A 20,174-nucleotide genomic window follows, 5' to 3' on the forward strand; every position below is an offset into this window, starting at 1 on the left:
TTCACAATCAGGGTGTTGGAGTTATTGTGTTCATGTTCAGCTCCCCAATTTGCTAATTTCTTCTATAGTGCTTAGAAGAAAGTAACATTTCAAGGCAATACTCAGTGCTGGGGGAGAATCTGGAACATTGTTCAGTTCACCAGGAGACATCACCCGTCTGGTTTTCCAAGCAATGAATGCTCAGACCAGGCTATGAATGTTGGGTATTAAGGCTGCAACTATATTCGTAATATCCAGGGCATGTTTCCATGTTGTCATAGGAAAGTGTATACAAATAAAATAGACATAAGGAAAGTGAAATTCTAATTCTTTTCTATCATATAATTAGCCAGTCATGTACATGCATAGTATTACATAACTAGTGACCTAGGCTTGACTCACTAGGAGCAATAGTGAGTGGGACAGTGTGAATACAGCTTGTCCAGCCAATACTGAGTTATGCTGTTGTGACTGAGGACATCTGGGATAACAGGCCAGAAAATGCAACTGAATCAATGAACTCTTGTGGTGGAGGGGAGAGAGTAACAAAAATGTTAACATTATTTTGTGTGAAAACAGGAACTACTTTCTACCTTGGGACAGACAGCACATATATCTTAGTGAAGAATAGTGCTTACGAATAGGAGCCTTTAAATTAAATAGAGAGGAGTTTTTTCTTTTTGTGATTTATCTGAAATGTCAGATTCTGTGTCATTTAGCACAAAACATACCTTATAAAAGACAAATGGGATGATTTTGGATCGAAAGCAGAAACCTGATGTTCTCTCACTGCCTTTAAAACATTTGTTTACAGCTACAATAAAAAAAAGAAACGTCTTTAAAGAGACAAAAGGAAAGGAAATGTCCAATTAGATTTTAAGTTGAACTTTACTACCAGGTCCATTATTTTTTGGAAACAAATATACTGAACATTCTCAGATCTGTGTAAGAGCTTTTTTAGATGCTGTACATATTCTCTTTATTTGTGGATATGTTATTGGGTTTTGTGGTGACTAACATTGTACCTCCAGTTGTGGAGTGCAAAAGATACATGGCTGAGCAGACATCAAGCCTTTTTGAAACAGGCTAGATTTTCTACTTTGGCTAAGCTGTGTTTAGTGCAAAACTGAAGGAGGGTGCAAAAGTGAATTTAAGCCCCTAATCCTGGAGTCAACCCAGTGCCAGTACACTTCCCATCACAAAACAGAGCAGCCTGAAGCTATTTCAGCAGCTGAGGATCATCTAGGTGCAAGGGACCTCCTCTGCTGCAGCGGAGACAGGATGTGCTACTATAGGAGCTGTGATGGCAGTTCTGTACCGCCTGAAGATTCCCTAGGAATGGGGGGTAGGGGAAGATCCTCAAATGGCCAATTAAGATAGGTTTATACCACTAGTGGCACAAAGCAGGCCATGAATCTGGCCCATTATGTTTTATAGTCTAAATTTCAATATGGGATCTGTGTGTGTGTGTGTGTTCAATCACTTGTGCACAGCAAGAGGATCCAAACAGAAACCGGACAATTTCACAACCATATTTGTCAACCACAAATAATAAAACACAAAGCTCAAGAGCTGAATCCAAGAGAGTTGAGACTTTTTTTTTTTGTAGTGCCGGGTTCACTCCACTTGAGCAGAATTGGTGAAAATTGTATTGGTGGGTGGGCTTGATTTTCTCTTCTTTTGGGCAGTTAGGTCTTTGCTGCCCTCTTGGCCGAGTTACACAGTGCTCAGATGCTTACTGACAACTTGGTAGTGATTGGTGAGGTTAAGGGGCAAGTGGAGATAATCCACACTTAGATTGTAAGCTCTCTGGGGTGGGGAACGTCTTTTCTCTCTGTTTGTACAGCGCCTAGCACAATGGGGACCTGGTCCATGACGGGGGCTCCGAGGTGCAATGGTAATATAACGAATAACTTAATCTATTTATTTGTAAAAGCAAATGCCTTCATCTATATAGAGTTGTATACATTTGAGTGTGTTGGTACTGCAATAGAAATATTTAATTGTAAGAATATTAATGGTACATATAGGTTTGAGGGGCAGTAACGTGTATAGAATGGCTTGTATCAAACTGCTCTCAGTGATAATATATTAGCTAATGCTATTTCTATACGTGTAACATTCTCTTCTCCTTCTAATTCCTGTCAGAGATACGTGCCATGAACTCCTGGGGCATGTGCCTCTACTTGCTGATCCCAAGTTTGCTCAGTTTTCACAAGAAATAGGACTGGCCTCACTGGGAGCATCTGATGAAGAAGTTCAGAAACTAGCTACTGTGAGTCAATTGCTGCATCTTTTCCCTGACTCATGTTTCTCTTTGGTTACTAAAGTGAAGGGTTGTCTAATGGCTTCTAAAATGTATTCTTCAGTTTTCAGATGATGACTGTGCTATTACAATTACAAGGCCTTATATGGCTCCTATTGAAGTCATTGATATTTTTCCATTGTCTTTTAATAGGAGTGTGAACAAGCATATGGTCACTGGATGCTTTGTAACACTCTGATATTTCTCCATTATACCACCTAAGCTCAAGATTTAGTTAACATTGATTATTCCTGTTCCAGGTTCTGGAAACAAAGCAACTAAGACATTTTTAGGGAAAATGTCGTCTTTGTATGTGCGTGCAGCTCCAACTTCTAAACGGGAGCCATGTGTGTATATAGGGGAGCTGATGTGGCCCTTAGTGGTACTACTGTCTCCCTCTTTCTGATCTGTTTTGAAGGTGTGCAATATAATATAGTATATGATGGAGTAATGAATTTAGAATGAATGTATTTTGCTGATACTCCCCGTAGGGCACTCTAATAACAAGATGCTTTGATCCATTTTATAGTTTGGTTTTAATTTATTGTACCCTTCATTTTTTATCCTTGTAAAACAAATACTATAAATAATTTTGTAAACCATATTCTTCAGATACTGAAAATATTCATGTTTGTTGAGTTATCTAAAAATTCCATATGCAGTTGAACCTACAAGAGAACTTTAAATAGGCAGAAGGTAAATGCCCAAGTTAGAATTTAGCCAGGCAACTGGAAATAACACCCTCATTCCTGTGAGATATGTAATGAGATTTTAATGGCCACAAAAGATCAGAACCTTGACTTTAATCCTCTTGTGAAAGATGACACGTGAGAGAGAAGAGTGCCTAGTAAATCACCAATACCATTTAGCAATCATTGCCTCTTTAGAAGCTGTCAGTCCTTCAACGTTTATGGAGAGAACAGATAGCACTAGTCTCAAGGAGGACTCTTGGTGTCCAGGCTTGGATGCAAGTTCTCATCATTGACGTCTTCCTTTGTTTTGTAGCATCACAGTAATAAGAAATGGGAAAGTGGTAGTATGATATAACACCAGTATTGAGTCGACTGAAGTCACAACAAAGTTTTCTTGCCATCATTAAACCCCTACGATTGTCACCAAGGGCTCAGTTATGGCAAACAAGAATAAAGAATGAACCTGCAGATGATATGCTCCATCTTCCACCAGTTGAGCGCATATCACCCAGTGCAGATCACTCCTGGATTATATGGTGTTGCCTTAATCAACTCCACACTAGAATTGGTCAGTCTAGAGACTTGATCATCAAGTGGGGCTACATCTCTGGCCCCAGTACCTAATACTGTGGCAGAGAGCCTCAAAATATGAACCATTTCTTCTGATACCAGCTGCTTGAGCATGAATGCTCTTCCAGTGACCTGCCATAGTGCCATGATCGAGTAGTCGCATCTGTACGGGTGTGGTGGGAAACAGTAGGAGGACACGACAACAAGAAGACCAATACCACACTCTTTCTGCAGCTCCTAAAATTTGCCTTGTCATCTCCCATACAGGGAAAAATCTTTCACACACACATTAATAACGTGTAGGATCAGGATGTGGGAGTCTACATGAGGGTAGGTGGAAAGAATAGGGCCTTCTACCACTTCTCAGCAGTGAGCATGGGGAGGCAAAGGGAACAGCTTTAATTCTATCCATTAAATCACATCCAAGTTGCTATTGATTGACTTTTACAGCAACATTCTGTCTTATTTCCATCCTCGGTTAAACATATGAAAACAAAGTGAGCTGCAAAATATCAGCCAAAGATCTAAGACAGAAAACAGAATCAGATTCCAGCTAGGCAGTTTCAAAGTAAATACTGAAAGAAGATAAACTGACCTAGAGCATGCATACTAATGTGCCTGGAGTAACATGCTGAATGAAGCAAGTAAGCCCTTATCATGACCTTTTTCAAAAGATAGACATCACCGAGAAGGAGAATGGCTTTAGGAAGAGAGGAAAAAACTCAGGAATTCAGACCAGAAATGAGGAAGTTTACTACAGGTGATTTTCTAATAGGTGTTTCCATGAACTTAAAGTGAGGTTCTGTTCTGAAAAGCAACTGTATAAAAATGGCACCTTCTTACTCAGCAGATCATTCTGTGTGTATTACAGGCAAAAATAAGTTTATTGATTCTTTATTTATTTAGTTTTACTCCCATTCGTCCTGCAGCGCTAACACAGCTGAGAGAATGTGAGTGGGATTCTATTCCTTCTACATCAACAAAATTGTTCTCTAAGTTTCAGTTAGTTACTCACCCGTGCATGCCCATTAAAGGCAGTGACACTGCACTGGTGTTATTGAGAGCATATTTTAAAGACTGATATTTTATAGGTGTCAGTGAAAATGGTTTCTCTGTTGAACCTCTGTTAGTGGTGGTGCTGCATGAGAAAGCAAGAACTCAGCTTAACGCTCAGCTAGGGTGACCAGATGTCCTGATATTATAGGGACAATCCTGATTTTTTATTTTTTTTTCTTATATAGGCTCCTATTACCCCCACACCCTCGTCCCAATTTTTCACATTTGCTGTCTGGTCATCCCACTCTCAGCTGGTATTTGAAGCTCTGGCTGCTAGAAAAAGCCTCTTTATTTGTAAGCTGAGCATATTTGTGTTATGAATCCTTGAGAGAAAATAAATATTGAAAGAGGCCCACAAGGTCATTTTTGCAGTAATTTTTCAGAGTAGATTCTCTCTTTTAAGAAGTTCTGGGAAGGGAGGAAACCAATACATTTTCCACAAAGAGAGAAGCAGTGTAGAAAGCAAGTTGCTAACACATAAAGCAACGTAAAAATACAAACCACTAAAACAGACTATTTTACTGCTTGGAGCACTATGGCTTCATGTTTCTAATTTGCTGACCTAATTTTACTTTTATTTATATATAGATATTGTGTGTGTGTGTGTGTGTGTGTATACACACACACAATATTTTGGATGGAAAGTGTTAACTGTTAGTACTCCAAAGCAGGCATAGTGCATACAGATATTGCCGCCCCTTTTCCCTAGATTTGTCAACAAATCTGTCTAGTTAAGGGCATGGCCATTAGAAACTAAGTGACACCATTAAACTCTTTCCTGTTCTCATACTTGAAGTTGTATTTAAGCCTTGAAGTCTCGAGAGGGTGAAAATCTGTGTCACCTTTCCCTCTTCCTCTGCAATATTTATTTTGATAGTAGAGCATAGTGGAAACCAAGCAATTTATCCTATTTTTGCTGGTCTGTGTACAGAAAACTTCTGCAGTGAATTGCTTCTGAAACTGGAGGAATTTAATATGATGAGGTTTCGTGAATTAATTTCAAGCTTGCTGTTTTAAAGCAGACTATATTATTTGTCTATATATGTGTGTTATATACATGTGTATATACAAAATACTGCATGTATGCATATTAAAAATGACCATTCAGAAATCTCTTAGTAAGGATAGAGTAAGTGGTCCATTGGGTTAGTCCATTTGCTTTTCCTCATTGAAGATCTACATTATTTGAATTTGTTGGCTTCATCCTAGTTCTTTTTTCCAGGCTGAAGAGCAGACACCTAATTCAGGACAATTGCCCACTGTATGAGCTAAGGAGATAATCAGAACAAAAAAATGGGGCTGTTGCAGATAAGGACTGGGTTGCCTTGTAACTGCTCTTTCAGTAGGCTTATATAGTGTCTGCCGGCAGTATGTCTGCCTATAGGCAGAGCTGGCACATTACCTCAATTTCGGAGGATCCTCATTCACTCTGAGTTGTAAGAGAGGGTTAAAAGCTGGGCAGCAGTCTTTCATTATGAAACAATTAATTCAATGAACTAAAATTCCCAGAGGCCCATGGGACTGCTGTAGCCTTCAAAAAACTCCACTGATCAATGAAGGCAAGCTACTCTTAACATGTATTGCCAGGGATGAGCACAGTAAAAATGTACAACACAATGAATAAGTGAAGTTGTTTCTTATAGAGATCTTTCTTCCAAGAACATCTATAAATAGTGAAACTAGGAGTTGCAAGAAGAGTTTGAAGTAAATATGTCTCAAACTCTACTCCTCCGCAAACAAAATTTGACGGGCTCAGATGAGAAACCCATAATGAGCCAACTTGATAAAGGCTAAAGAGCATGATTCTAGATACTTGGACAAAAGGAAAGGTCCAAGCACCTCCAATGATAAAAACTCCTTAGGACAGTAGAGAGGAAACTGCCACACATGATGGGATACATTGCATAGGACATTGTATCATACTACACAGCATGAGGCTGAAAATTCTAAGCATGATCCACAATGCCTGTCTGATTGAGAAGTGCAAGAACACATCTGAGCTATTCTGTTCTGGACAGGCATAAATGCTTCCAACTGGATTTATTTGGAAATGTATCCAAATGCAAAATCTGCAATAGATACAAGAAATGGAATACAAAAGAACTCCTGAAACCACATGAGATTCTCAGTCACTCCAAGGATGGCATAGATTTCTTTGAATTAAAAGAGAAAGATAACCTCTAATTAGTGGGTTACTACTCTTGTTTTCTAAAGTGAGCTGTTGCACAGCACATCGAGTAGCAATCTAATAGCACATTGCAATGTGCAGTTTTCTCATTTTGGGATTCCAGCTGAGTTGTTAATATTTGCAGGTGGCTTATTTCAGCAAGCCTCTCAGCTAAAGCATCAGAGGGGTAGCCGAGTTGCAGCACATCATGTAAAGTCCTTCCTAAAGTATGCACAGGCAAATAAACTAGTAGAAAAAACTAGTCTAAATGAAAAAGACCTGGTGGATTCAAGGAATCAATTTTGCATTATTAGAATATTGCTACAATCCTTACAATACTTTATCAAGGATGCTAGTTCAGAGACGCATGGGCAGAGAAACAAATGCTTAGTATCAATATCTAACAAGCTTTGAGTCAAAAGCAATTAATCCTGAGGCAGTTATTTAAGAAAATTATACCAAGACACTAGAAAAAATACTATTGCAAGAACACCAAAGGTACTCTCATTGCAAGTGGTAGAGATGTTGCACTTCAAAGAAAATTTTGGGAAGCCCAGCCTGCTAAATTCCTCATTCTGGATAAGAGCAGGATATAGTGATGGGCTTTGATTAGGAAGTATCGTGCATTTAGAATTAGGAAAAGAAAGGAGAGTGAGAGATACAAAGGCTCAGACTGCAAACAAGAGAGTGAGCTACTGTAAACAATTCCAAAGTGGTTTGGGTTTTGATCACGAATGGTGTTGAGGGGTCAAGCCAGATTTTTTTTTGACTCATACCGAGTTTAGAAGCGGGGTATCCCATAATCTCAAAAAGCCAAATCCTGCTCTTTCCTCTGGCTACAGAGGGCCCCCGGTGCAGTGGAACTGGAGTGGTTCTGCTGGAAAGGGAAGAAATGGCTTCTGGATACTCTGCAGGAGGCAAGCCTGGTGGATCAATTGCTGTGTGGTTCTGTCAGCCACCGATCCCTGTGGAATGGGTTCCTGTAGCTTCAGGGCAGCAGCAGGGACTTCTGCTCTGTGGTAGAGACGGAGAAATTATTCAACATGTGGAGAAATCACCCATGCCAAGCCTTGCAATTGGGTGGAGAATTGGGCCATTGCTGCTGCTGTTTTTATTATTTATAGGGTGCAGAGTAAATGTGTTTTGCAAAACACTTAAAAAGACAAGGTTCCTGCTTAGGTAGTTTATAAGCTAAGTAGGTCAGTCCTAGCAGGACACGCTTTGCATGTGGAAATAAAGCATTTGTGCTTTCTAAAATATCATTCAAAGGTAAGAGAAGGAATAGACGCTTATTTATTGTTTTGAAGTTAAGCAGTAAAGATTTCTGTGAAGTGCTTAAGCAATTGTTCAGACTGATAGCCTGATGATTGAATGGGCCTCCAGTTTTCAGGCACAATTCTGCACCCACAAATAATTACAGATGTTATAGATTGATCATGTGCATGAGATCATTTATACGTTTAGCTCCTTAGGCCCCAGGCCTGAAATCAGATTCCTGTAGGTATTGCAGGGATCCAACTGTAAGATGAAGGCATTGATTTAGCATTGTAATCAGGTAGGTAGATGTATAAGAGGACTACTTGAAAATTAGTTGTGGGTCACAATTTGGGGTGTCGTAGATATAAAATTGCTCTTGCAAAAATGAGATGCTGTTTATGAAAATCAGGCCCTAAGTAGTTAAAAATGCAGAAAAAACATAAAAGGCTGAAATTGTACAGGCTACACAGAAACTTAGCAGTGTATTGTAATAATAGTCTAGACAGTGTTTATAGTTCTGAAATAAAATTTGTCAAAAATAAAATAATTTGTCAAATAATAAAAACTGTCCAGTGAATTATTGAACTGCAGGTACAAATTTACAATCTCAAAAGTAATATATTTTGACATTACAAGATAATAAGAGAATGGTGTGGATTTGACAAAACATTTAAATGTTATGGCTACTTATTTTCACGAGAAACATTCTTATAATTAAGAAAGTACAGATTTTGCAATCACAGTCCTTGCTGGCAGTTCAGTAGCTAATACAGTGAGTTTGTGCTCTGCCAGAATGGTAATAAAAAAAAGATACTCTAACAAAATAGCTCTGTGAGAATTTGTAGAATTTAGGGATGCACATAAATAATGAACGTCTGCCGCTTCAGCATTGGTGTTAGCTGATGTAGATTGAAGTTCAGATTAGGTAAGAGGGGGCTTATGTATTTTGATAGAGTATTTTTGGTTTTGTTTTGTTTGCTTATTTTCTTTTTAGGTGTAAAGAGCAGGAATCATGCTAGCAAAGAAGCATGAATGGTGTCTTTTGTAAACTCCATAGAATTCTGTAGAAAGAAGGGCACACAGCAAGAGCCACCGATGAGCAGCAATTGCACAAGTCTCTATAGAAATTCCAGGCTCTAAACACAAAAATCAAATAAGTTAGAGGATTAGTGGCTTCCATAAAGAAAACATTGTTTAGCTGTTTTATTAATTGAAGGGTTCTAAATCTGTTGCTGTTTCTAAAATTATATATATATTTATTGACTGCAAGGTTGAAATGAAGATCCCACCATGGCAGAGATTTAAAACACTCAACTACATTCATCAGAGTTAAATTCTCTCCTAGTAGTTCTGTGAGCCGCAAATATCCATGGGATTGAAGTTAGTGGGAACCACAAGAGAATATCAGAGTGGAATTTGACCCTTACAGTTAAAAATTGCACTTGTGCCTGATCTCTTCTATGCCTCTGCCTTATTATTATTAGTAGTATTACAGTAGCAATTAAAGGCTCCAACAGAGATTGGGACCCCATTGTGCTAGGCACTGTATAAACACACAGTAATAGACCGTCCTTGTCTTGAACAGTCTAGATAGTAAAGTGTGGGAAGGGAAATGGGCACAGAGAAGGTTGAGGTCACACAGAAAGTCAATGGCGGAGCTGAGATTAGAACCCAGGTGCTCTGGATCCCAGCCCAGTGCTCTGGGCACTAGACCAGGATGTCCCTTCTTGCACGGTTTTAGAAAGGGAGATTTTTGCAACGTTGTTTGTTCATTGCAGACATCACCATATCAGCTGGGTAGACTTTGTATAATTTAAACCAGCGGAGGCTCCTCACATGCAGGGGACATATACTCCACATCTTACACACATATCAGGCTGTAGTGGGGTGGACCCCTGCTCCTGCCGTGAAGGGTTAAAAACAGCCCTGGGAGGGGGCTGTGGCTGGAGAAAGCAGCTTTTAGGCTGGGCTGATTGGGGGAAGTGGCTGCAGCTGGGGCCACGGCCCAAACAGACTCAGTTGGCCCTATAAGGCAGAGAAGCCAGGGGCAAACAGAGAGTTCCTCTCTGTTTGTAGAGGGAAATGGGCCTGGCTGCAGGGAGCTAGACAAAGAGTACCTGGGTGGAGCAGACTGGGGAAAGGCAGAGGGGCTGGGGAGCTCCAGCCTGGAAAGCCCCAGGCTGCAGCCTAGCATTGGGCTAAAAGGTACTGGGGGTTGCCGAGGGCAGCCCCGGGGTAGGCCAAGGCAGCAGATCCAAACCCAACCTTGCCAGTGATGAGTAGGCTGATACTGCAGTCTGCCCCAGGGCATGGGAGTTAGACAATGACTGGCAGTAGCTGTATACTGAGGCGAGGTGGGGATAGTGGGTGGGGGTTCCCTGGGGAGGGGAGAACCTAAGACTGAGGGGTTAGTGCCAGGGGCAGCACCCCAGGTAAAAGGGCACCGGGTCCAGGGAGGGACCCGGGGGCCAGAAGACAGGTGGATCACCGGCCTGTAGAGGGCGCTCCGGAGCTGGAACCGAGCTAAATCCCAGAAGTCACCAGCAGGAGGTGCCGCAGGGGTGAGTCAGCACATCTACACAGGCCATTAGTGGAAGGCATGAACAAAGCAAAGTTCATTTTACCAAGTTGTCTGAATGTGGTCAGTTTCAGGGTCAGATGGATTTCTTTCAGGAGTGATTTTTCAGAGGTGGAACCCCTCCCCCTGTCTTCCTGAGCTCACCCTTGGGACTGACTTCTGAGAGTTTCTGCAGAGTTCATGTGCCATGCCATGCCATGGAGTAATAGGTTTTTGAGTAAACCATATCCATTAAAGCAAGCACCGTGGTACTGTTATACACCACAGTGAATTCCTTGAGTTTGACCCTGAAGTGAACAGGCAACCGGTGCAGAATGCTGACCTCACCTATTCTAGTTAGGGTGCACTGCATTGGCTGTAGCTTCCTTCTCTATGGAGAATGTATTACAGTCATCTGGTGTTGAGCTAACAGAGGCCCAACTGGCCTGTATCTAAAGGAAAGGCTGTCTATTGGCTAATCTATGACTATCATCCATTCAAAACAGCTCTCTTGTAGTCCAGAAGCAAAGAGGATTCTAGTAAGAATTTAAGATATGAAACAATTGATAGATCCTCAACTGAGGGAATGAGTATTGGGCTGGCTAGTTCTTCTTTACAACACCCCTCCACCCACCACCACCACCACACACACATACACACCCCGTCAACAAGGATCACTTCTGAATTTTTCAGCCTCTGCTAGATTTCATCTAGATTCTTATGCCTGTCTGCTGCTGGGAGAGCAGAGAAATATTTCTGCTTGGGCCTGATGAGGAGGAGGATGTTTAACTCTCCTTTTCCTTCACATACATGTGTTGAGAGAGAGAGCTCTGTGAAAATGTGATGTTCACACTGCTAATTTTTTAAATTTTGCATTTAGTCTCAGCATTGTGCATATTCAAATCAGTACCATGGATGTCTAAGTCACTAAGACTTTATTTGTGTAACATACTACAGTACATTTACCAGGACATTAAAAATTACTTTGACATCTGTAGGTTCAACTCACAGTAAATGAGCAAAGTACATTTTGTGATGCAGCATACTTCCTTTTTTATTGTGTTTGTATACTTGCTAAATCTGCAAGATTCAGTTACAACGGTCGTTAGCCAGAGTCATTAGTGCAAATAATTGAGGTCTGCCTGCAGCAGTATGTAGGTATAAGGCAAAGTTGGAGATTAGGGAGATAGCAGTTACTGTTAACACTGCAACATTTATTAACTATATCAACAACAGATCCGACCCTACTTTTTCTGTGCTTGTGTATATACACTATAAAAAGATTGCCTAAACGAAAGATGTGCCTCTCAGTGTTCCACTCCAGCCAATCAGGAGGAAGTCTGTGCCTCACCTGGGAAATAAAACCCTTTCATACATACTACAGCTACTGGGCCTAATCTGCTCGTCCATAGAGCAGTGCCAAGAATTTCTGTTCCAATTTTTTCTAAGGTATGGACTGAGTCAATAGCGGGTAAAGGAAAGGTCTGCAAACCACACATTAGTTACATGGAATCTTTCAGTAAGTAATTGCTCCCAAAAGGAATAATCATAGTTGTGTCCACTAAAATGAGCACAAATGACATCTTTTTGTGGAAAGATTCTGAAAATCCATGTTTCTACAGCTGTGTAAGTAGGAGTTTTATCTTATTGCTGAAAGGAAAAAGTGCTCATTTTAGTATTCACAATTGTGCATTTGTTTAACCATTGTCTAGCTGGATTGGGCACAACAAAATTAATGTACCAAACTGATTCTTTCACCCAGTATGTTGCTGGACATCATCTTTGCATGTGTAGATAAAATAAAGAAGTTAGACAAAATATGGTTGATATTTGGAAGGAGCTGACTGTGCCTGATGCTTAACTACTTAGCACTACAGCTTTTGAACTGGTTCTAATATCTGTTGTCATCTTAGTATCAAATGGCACCAAAGTGCTGGATGAAATGTGCTCTTCCAGATTGTTAGTTGAGATCTTTTTAGGTGATCTACCACACTTAGCAGGTCCAATTCTGCCCCTGTATAAATGAATGGGCGTTTTGACTTCAATGGGTTTGGATCTCTGTGCCAAATTCTGTTTTCACTTCCATGTGTGCAGCCCCATAACAGTCAGTGTGATTCCATACATGTATATGAGGATGGAATTTGACCCTACATTATTAAGTTGCTTTGTAGGCATGTGTTTCTGCAATGAATGAACTGGATATAGAGAAGTGGTGGTTTAGTGCAAATCTTTCTCTCTTTTTCTAGCCAATGCATGATTTACCCTCCTTCACTTCTTTCTCTCTTCCATTGTTCTTATCCACCCACCAACTCTTTCCTTCCTTGCTGCTTGATTCTGCTGTTATTAGTCAGCTTCAGTTAGTACTAATTCAGCAGAGTCTGTGAGAGTAAAAGCAAACTTCTATGAATATCTGGGACAAAATAAATCCATTACACCACTAATTAAATTGATGCAACCAGCATGTCTTAGCACACTGCTCTGTAGGCATAACTGGCTGTAATGCATCTTTGTGGCATCCAATAAGATTGTATTCACTAATAACTCTATATCATTATGGTTTTTAACTAATTAGCCATTTTCTCACTTTTTAATATTTTTCCTACACTTAAACTTTCAACTTTGGGGGTTTGCAGTTTATATACAATTTGTTATACTTTTGCAGTTAATTTGGGCAAATTACAGGACAGATTTTATCTACCTGTCTATGTCTGATGATTAGTGATGACTTCAGTGTGATTTTCATTTGGGTAGCTTACTGTGCCTCTGTTACTAGATCCTAGGTACTGTATATTGTTCAGGCCGTTTTGGCAACACAGTGAATTACTCTGATCTTTGTAATGGCAAGCACTTGCTCAGTATAACTTTCTTCCACTTTGTTGAGTATATTCAGATCATCTATGATATGTTTACAAACTTCTGGCAGGAAACTCAATGGTGACTCACCCAGCTAATATGTATTTATGACAGATTTTTCTTATATGCGCTTACTGCTGAAAAGCATGCTGGGAGATGCTCAATGTATTTTTTTTTTTTTTGTAAGGGGCTGTGAAAAAAACTTCTTGTTTGGGTATATTTTTTAGCAACATAATTAATAGACACTTAAAATTCCCCAAGTTACTATTCTCCCTTGGTCTGTTCTTCAACTAGAAACTGAAACCTTTGCACTGATGTCTTCAATTTTTTTTCTCTTAAAGCAGGTTAGATACATACATCAAGAGCCACAGAAGATCTCTGGGGTCCACATACGTTCACATAAAAATGGTAAAAAGAACATTGAGTTTCCAAGTTTAACTACAACAGTAAAACTCCTTGGAATCTGAGATTTTTTTAAAAACAAGGAGGTACTGTCTATCTCTTGAATTAGTTCTTAGTAAATAGATACAGAAGATTAATGATTTTTTTAATTTTAAATTTAAATTTTAAAAATGGTTAATTTGTGCAGGAATTATTATTTTATTAATTTAAATGTATTAGGAAATTATCTTTTTTGTAAACTGAGGTTTTTAATTTAGTAAAGGAAAATTACCTCCAAAAATATTAAATATTTTCCCCTGAAATGGAACACACAACCCAGAGAGGTTTGGTAGAGTGAAAGGTACCCTTGTTTACTATATTGGGCTATCTTCTGCCTGGTTTTTGCGTCCACAGCTGCAGAGCCTGCAAAAATTCCATGATCCTCCCAGACTCCACAGTCCATAGAGGCTGCTCACAATTCTGAGGAGGTGGCTTCTCCTCATTAGCAGATAAATTAGGCTTTTCTCTGCTGACCAAGCCAGATGTTCATGAATCCCATTAACCCACAGCTAATATGTCAGGGGATGCACTCAGCAGGCTCAGTAACTCTCCTGACATTGTTCCCTAGAGTGCAATTGCTGTGGGTGGTAATTGGTCTGGCAGTTAGGTGGGGCACAGTCTGCCCTAGGGAATGACATCAGGGGGATCATCACATGCATCCCCTGAAATAACAGCAGGGAGAGGCTTGGACTCTGGCTGTACATTAGCCAAGTGTCATTTTTAAAGAGCCCTGCAGCCAGAAATAATTTTGTCTTTGGGCTGACATAGGCCAGTGATTCAGAAAGCTCTCCTCACTACTGGGGTAAGTTGACCTAAGTTATACTACGCCATAACAGAGCTGGAGGGTTTTTTTGTTTTTTTTTAATTGGAAAACCCGGGAGGTGCCTGCCCACTTCTAAAGGCCCCCTCCCCCAGCCTAGCTGGAGGGACCACTGGACCCAGGAACCAAATGAATACAGGGAATAACTAATGAAAAACAGGGATCGGAGTGATGGTCACAGGTTCAAAATAAGGAGAGTTGCTTATTTAAATAACAGCTGGAGTTGACATAGCTTAGGTCAACTCACACCAGTAGTGAAGAGAGCTTTCTGAATCACTGTGCTCTGTCGACAGGAGACGGTCTCCCCGGTTGACTTCCCTTACTCTTATCAGAGAGCTGGAGTACTGGGGTTGACTGGAGAGCACTCCACTGTTGGTTTAGCGGGTCTTCACTAGGCCCACTGAATCAGGGGTTCTCAAACTGGGGGTTGTGACCCCTCAGGGAGTCGCGAGGCTATTATGTGGAGGTTGCAAGTTGTCAGTCTCCACCCCCAAACCCCGCTTTGCCTCCAGCATTTATAATAGTGTTAAATATTTTAAAAATGGTTTTAATTTATAAGGGCGGGGTGTGTCACATATATAGGCTGCTGTGTGAAAGGGGCCACCAGTACAAAAGTTTGAGAACCACTGCACTAAATCGATACCTGCTGCTCGATAAGGAGGTTCTGCCAGTTTCCTTTGGTAGCTGTGACTTTGCTTCTTGTGACTCTAAAATCTTCCTAATGGTGACACAGGCTGGGCTATGGAATAGCCTTCCAAGGGGACTAGGGGAAACCTTAACCTCAATTCTCTCCCCTGCTGTTGCTCCTTTATGACACTCCTGCAGTGTAAAGAGGCCAGAATGGCTCCTTGGCATTTAGGGACTTCTTTGGTGATCTAGGGCAGGTGGAGCAGCCCTACAGTGCCTCCTCACAGCCCCCATCTGAGGGTGTATGCAGGAGTGTTAGAGGGGGTGGCCAGTGTGTGTTGTACTATTTTGGACAGTTGGGGGGGGCCTATAGGTGACTGCAGGAAGCATCCATAATTCAGTGCCCCTGCAGCTGCATGGGGTCAAGGGGAAAGTGGCCCAGAATCCAGGAGACACAAAAGGCAACTTAAAGTCATCTGTGCCCACCCTCAGATTGTGCCTGTGTAGTTGCACTGTCTGAAAGGTGCAGCTCAGGATTGGGGTCACCATCTCCTGAGCCATTACGCTACATAACCCCCTAGAAAATAAGGGAAATCCCAGCAGGCAATGGACTGCGAGGTGACCTCTCCGCTTTTCTAATCTTAGCATGCGTATGTTCCAGATTCTGATCTCACTTAGACTGGTGCAATCCCATTGACATCAGAGTCCACAGCTCTCCGCTGTGTGTTTCAAGCTGTGCCATGCTGCAGTATGAATCTGAACACTGAGAGGCACTCCTGAGGTCCCACTCTGGGATTCGACTATATTCAGTTATGAATGCTTTTGCTATGGAGGTTTTTGTTGTCATGTCAAGTCACCATTCAAAACAGTGGCAGCTTACAGTCCTTGAAAAGAGGCATGTCAGAGCCCTAAAAACATTCACTGAATCTAGCCTCTGCATTGCAAAGGTTGATACTATATCAACTCTGGCATGCCAGGCAGCATAGGCTGTGGGAGGACAGAGATGACACATGTTTACCTAGCTAACTTGTTTTAGCCTGACGTTCAGAGGATCCCATCTCTTGGAGTCCCAGAGAGGATGTCGAAAAGCCTGATTCTGCCTTGAGTGAACAGCAAGAGCTACGTCAGACAGCCAAAGCTGAAGCAAGAGCTTGAAAAACAAATGAGCACATGTTCCAGCTCCTGTAGAGAACCTTGGATATGAACTCACGTGACACATTGTAAAGTAAATTGGAAAGAATGCTGCTCATTATTATACATCATTCAGTCTTAACGCCATAAAAATTAATAAACCTCAAGCCCCAAGTCTTGGGAGCTGCTGTAGATAAGAGTCAAATGACAGGGAAGTGAAGCCAGGAAGAACAAAGCCTTAAGTGTGGCACTTTTAACAGATGCTCTAAGCAGCAGCTCATAGGAGATTTTCAGTGGTCTTATCTACTTGTCCTTACGTTGTGCGGCAGACCTGCCAGTTAATTAGGATGAAAAAATGTGAGGTTCTTTTCCTTACTATTCTGTGATACTCTAACTCCAGCTCAGGGTAACAAACTGGTGAGGGTGTGGGCTCTTCCTAGTCTCCTGGGTGACATTGGAAACAATACTGAATGCTGGCCTGAGCATTTCATTTCATACTAGAGGGTTGCACTGAAGTCCACATATTCTCAGACATATCCATTTTCCATCCACACACTGACCTTCTCCTACTTTGCTCTATTGAGCATAAAGGGAGGTGTGCAAAAGGGTTCAGATTTACTTCTGCTCGGCACCAGGGCTGGATTAAGACATTGATTCTACAGCACTACAGCCCCTCCCTAGGGCCTCAGCTCCTGATCATGTTGCTACATCCAAATCTCAGCTTTGAGATAATTTGAGGGCACTTCCTGTTTGCACGGTAGTAATCCTACCCTGTCTTAAATTAATGCCAAAGCCGTTTCTTTAGCCAGGGACATAGTAACCACTGAATTAACCAGCAGCACCCTGTTATATTGAAATACCTAATGGCTAATTACAGAGGGTCTTAATTCTGCATCTTCAAGCTGTTGCACTGCAGTGAAGAGAGAATGGTGGTGAGGTGGAGACGCAAGATATAGTTCTCTGTGCTGAGCAGGACTGATTTAAAATCATTTGGGGCTTTAGGCACACCAACATATGGGGCCTCCCACGGCACCTACTTGTCGAAGAAAAACTCAGTTCTCGCTTTTATGTTTGGGTGCAGCAAAAACAAATACTTTATTATAATACTCTAGTGAACACAAGAGGGAGAGAGTGTCAGGAACTGGGTTGCCCCTTGTCCTGGATGGATCTCTCTCAATTAGTAAACAATCATAATAATTTTTATACCTTCTTAACAGACAGTGGCTAGCAAACCTGGAGACAGTAAAAGTAAACATTTGCATTTGTTTATACATAAGCCTATTCGTTATCTTATTTGTCTGCAATACTAGAACAGAAAACAAGACTGCAATTCACAAGGTCGTAACGACTTTTCACACAATTCACTCTGCACCAGATACAGGGTAACAGCTTAACCTCTGCTAATTAGCTAACATACATTAAGATCCCTTCAAACCTTTATTAATTAATTCTTGGCCTCCACACTCCCCCCTTTTGTACTTCTAGTACAACAAATACCTCAAATCTCAATTTGCATTAAACCATGGATTTCAGAGTCTACAGGAGACATCTCAACCGTAGGGGTTTTCATGGGATGTAATGACAATGCATGATTAGCATGAACATGAAAAGTAGTATTACTATCATTACGTCCTTTACAACAACAACAACAATAACATAATCCCACACCAACTAACAACACTACAAACAATAACATCCCCATAGGAATAAAATAATGGGGTTGTCGTACAGTTTTGGTAACAAAGCACAATACATCAAACTTAGTACATAAAGTAGACACTCTATAAGCTGTATGAAAGGCATTCTGCCCTTTCCTTCCAGAGAAGCCAGGGCAGCAGCATGGAGCTCCTTCTCCCCTCTCCCCCAAGAAATGGCAGTAGGGTCCCTTCAAGATCAGCAGGGGTGGTAGCAGGGATTCACTCTTTTTCCCTCCCCCACCTGCTTCCCAAGAGGCAAGGATGGCAGTAGGGTGATCTCCTGGTACCTACTCCGGGAGCTGGGGTGTATCTGCATGGCTGGGCTATAAACTCCTCTTCTGACCCCTCCGGTGCTGTCACCTGTACATCTTGGAGCTAACATCCCATCGAGCTGTATGGTTCAGCTCACACCTCTCGGAGCTCATGTTTCTGGCTGGCTGTAGACTCAGGCAGATGCTGCAGTGGCAGCTTTGCTTGGTTTATTTTTTCAAGTTTTTCTTCAGTTATTTGGGGCTAGAAACTTTAAAAAAGAGAGCTGAGATTTGGATGTAGCGACATGATCAGGAGCTGAGGCCCTAGGGAGGGGCTGTAGTGCTGTAGAATCAATGTCTTAATCCAGCCCTGGTGCTGAGCAGAAGTAAATCTGAACCCTTTTGCACACCTCCCTTTATGCTCAATAGAGCAAAGTAGGAGAAGGTCGGTGTGTGGCTAGAGAATGGATATGTCTGAGAAGATGTGGGCTTCAGTGCAACCCTCCAGTATGTAAATGAAATGCTTAGCTATGTGCTCCTCTCTTTGGCTTTATTCTTACTTTTAGAGAGAAGTAAGTTAGCAGTGACGGTTTCATCAGTGCAGGACTGGATCCCACTGTGTTCCCTGTCCTGGTCATCACTTTTCAAATCTTGTCCTTTTAATTACAATACTCTGAACCTGCACTGTGTAAGATCAAGCCATGACACGGAAGGATCTTGGATGGACAGAGCTATCCTGGAAAAGTTTGGAGGACACAGTTGAAGACAGCAGTGAACTAATTTTAATGCGGAACCCAGGAAACTGCATAGTGATGCCAAATGTTTGACTGGAAAAGAAACATGGTATTTCTAGGATTCTGAAAAGCAAAAATGGTCAATGCACTGGACTGCAAGCACAGTTCAAAATCTAAGTCATATACTTACTTTGGTTATAATGACAGTTAGTGCCTCCAGAGGGATTGAAATGCCTTCTATGTGGTTCTGTTTTATTCCTCCTTTACATGCTGAGACATCCAGGAGCACCATGTTTAGGAAGGCATTATGGGGAGAAGAAGTTCAGTGGGGGACACAGTGTCATTCTGGCAGCCAATCAGTAAGGTGTGGCAGCTAAATAACCACTCTACCTTTGGGTCAGCATAGACAGCAATGTTCATATTGTCACTGAGTATGACCCCTTCAAACTCAGAATCAGGAATTTGCATGAAGTGATACGCTGTATCAAAGTGTGGATGTCTGCAAACAGAAGTGCAACCTCTGTAAGTACTGTGTGCTGCATTACTTCTATCCCACAATGCACCAATGAACAAGTGCCATACATGTTCAAGATTCTGTGTATAGACTCTTCCAAATAGGCTGACCAGACAGCAAGTGTGAAAAATCGGGACGGGGTGGGGGTAATAAGACTATATAAGAAAAAGACCCCAAAATCAGGACTGTCCCTATAAAATCGGGACATCTGGTCACCCTACTTCCAAATACTAAGTCAGAAAAAGGTGTGAATGCAAAGCAGTAGGCTGATGAAGAAAAACAGAATAGTGTTATACAGATATTCTTTGGAAGCCATGAAGGACGCTTCAACTCAATGAGCCCAAATGCACGCCAAGATAGTGAGCTACACAATATGCTTCAGTGACGACTAGCCTGAAAAATTAGACTAAGCTTAGTTTTCTTATTTAGAAATGCTGTAGGCTATGAATAGGGTCACTCTTTTTTTAGCAGAAGTGAGCAAATAATCCATAATGAATGAATAATTCATTGAATTTTGCCTCTC

The 20,174-nt window shown here is 41.3% G+C and overlaps 1 protein-coding gene across 3 annotated transcripts in view; it reads left to right on the forward strand.

The window, feature by feature from the left end:
- The window catches only part of TPH2 (tryptophan hydroxylase 2), an 83,977-nt gene that overhangs the window by 43,676 nt on the left and 20,127 nt on the right, over positions 1-20,174 (forward strand). For 2 of the 3 annotated variants that reach the window (XM_044978888.1, XM_044978871.1), the window contains exon 8: positions 2,128-2,254. In XM_044978888.1, the coding sequence (XP_044834823.1) occupies positions 2,128-2,254 (127 nt within the window). Of the gene's footprint in view, positions 1-2,127; positions 2,255-7,613; positions 7,968-20,174 lie in introns of those variants that run through there. The other variant, XM_044978881.1, reaches the window with a different exon arrangement.

The sequence above is a fragment of the Mauremys mutica genome, chromosome 1 (assembly GCF_020497125.1).
Source record: "Mauremys mutica isolate MM-2020 ecotype Southern chromosome 1, ASM2049712v1, whole genome shotgun sequence".
Taxonomy (NCBI): domain Eukaryota; kingdom Metazoa; phylum Chordata; order Testudines; family Geoemydidae; genus Mauremys; species Mauremys mutica.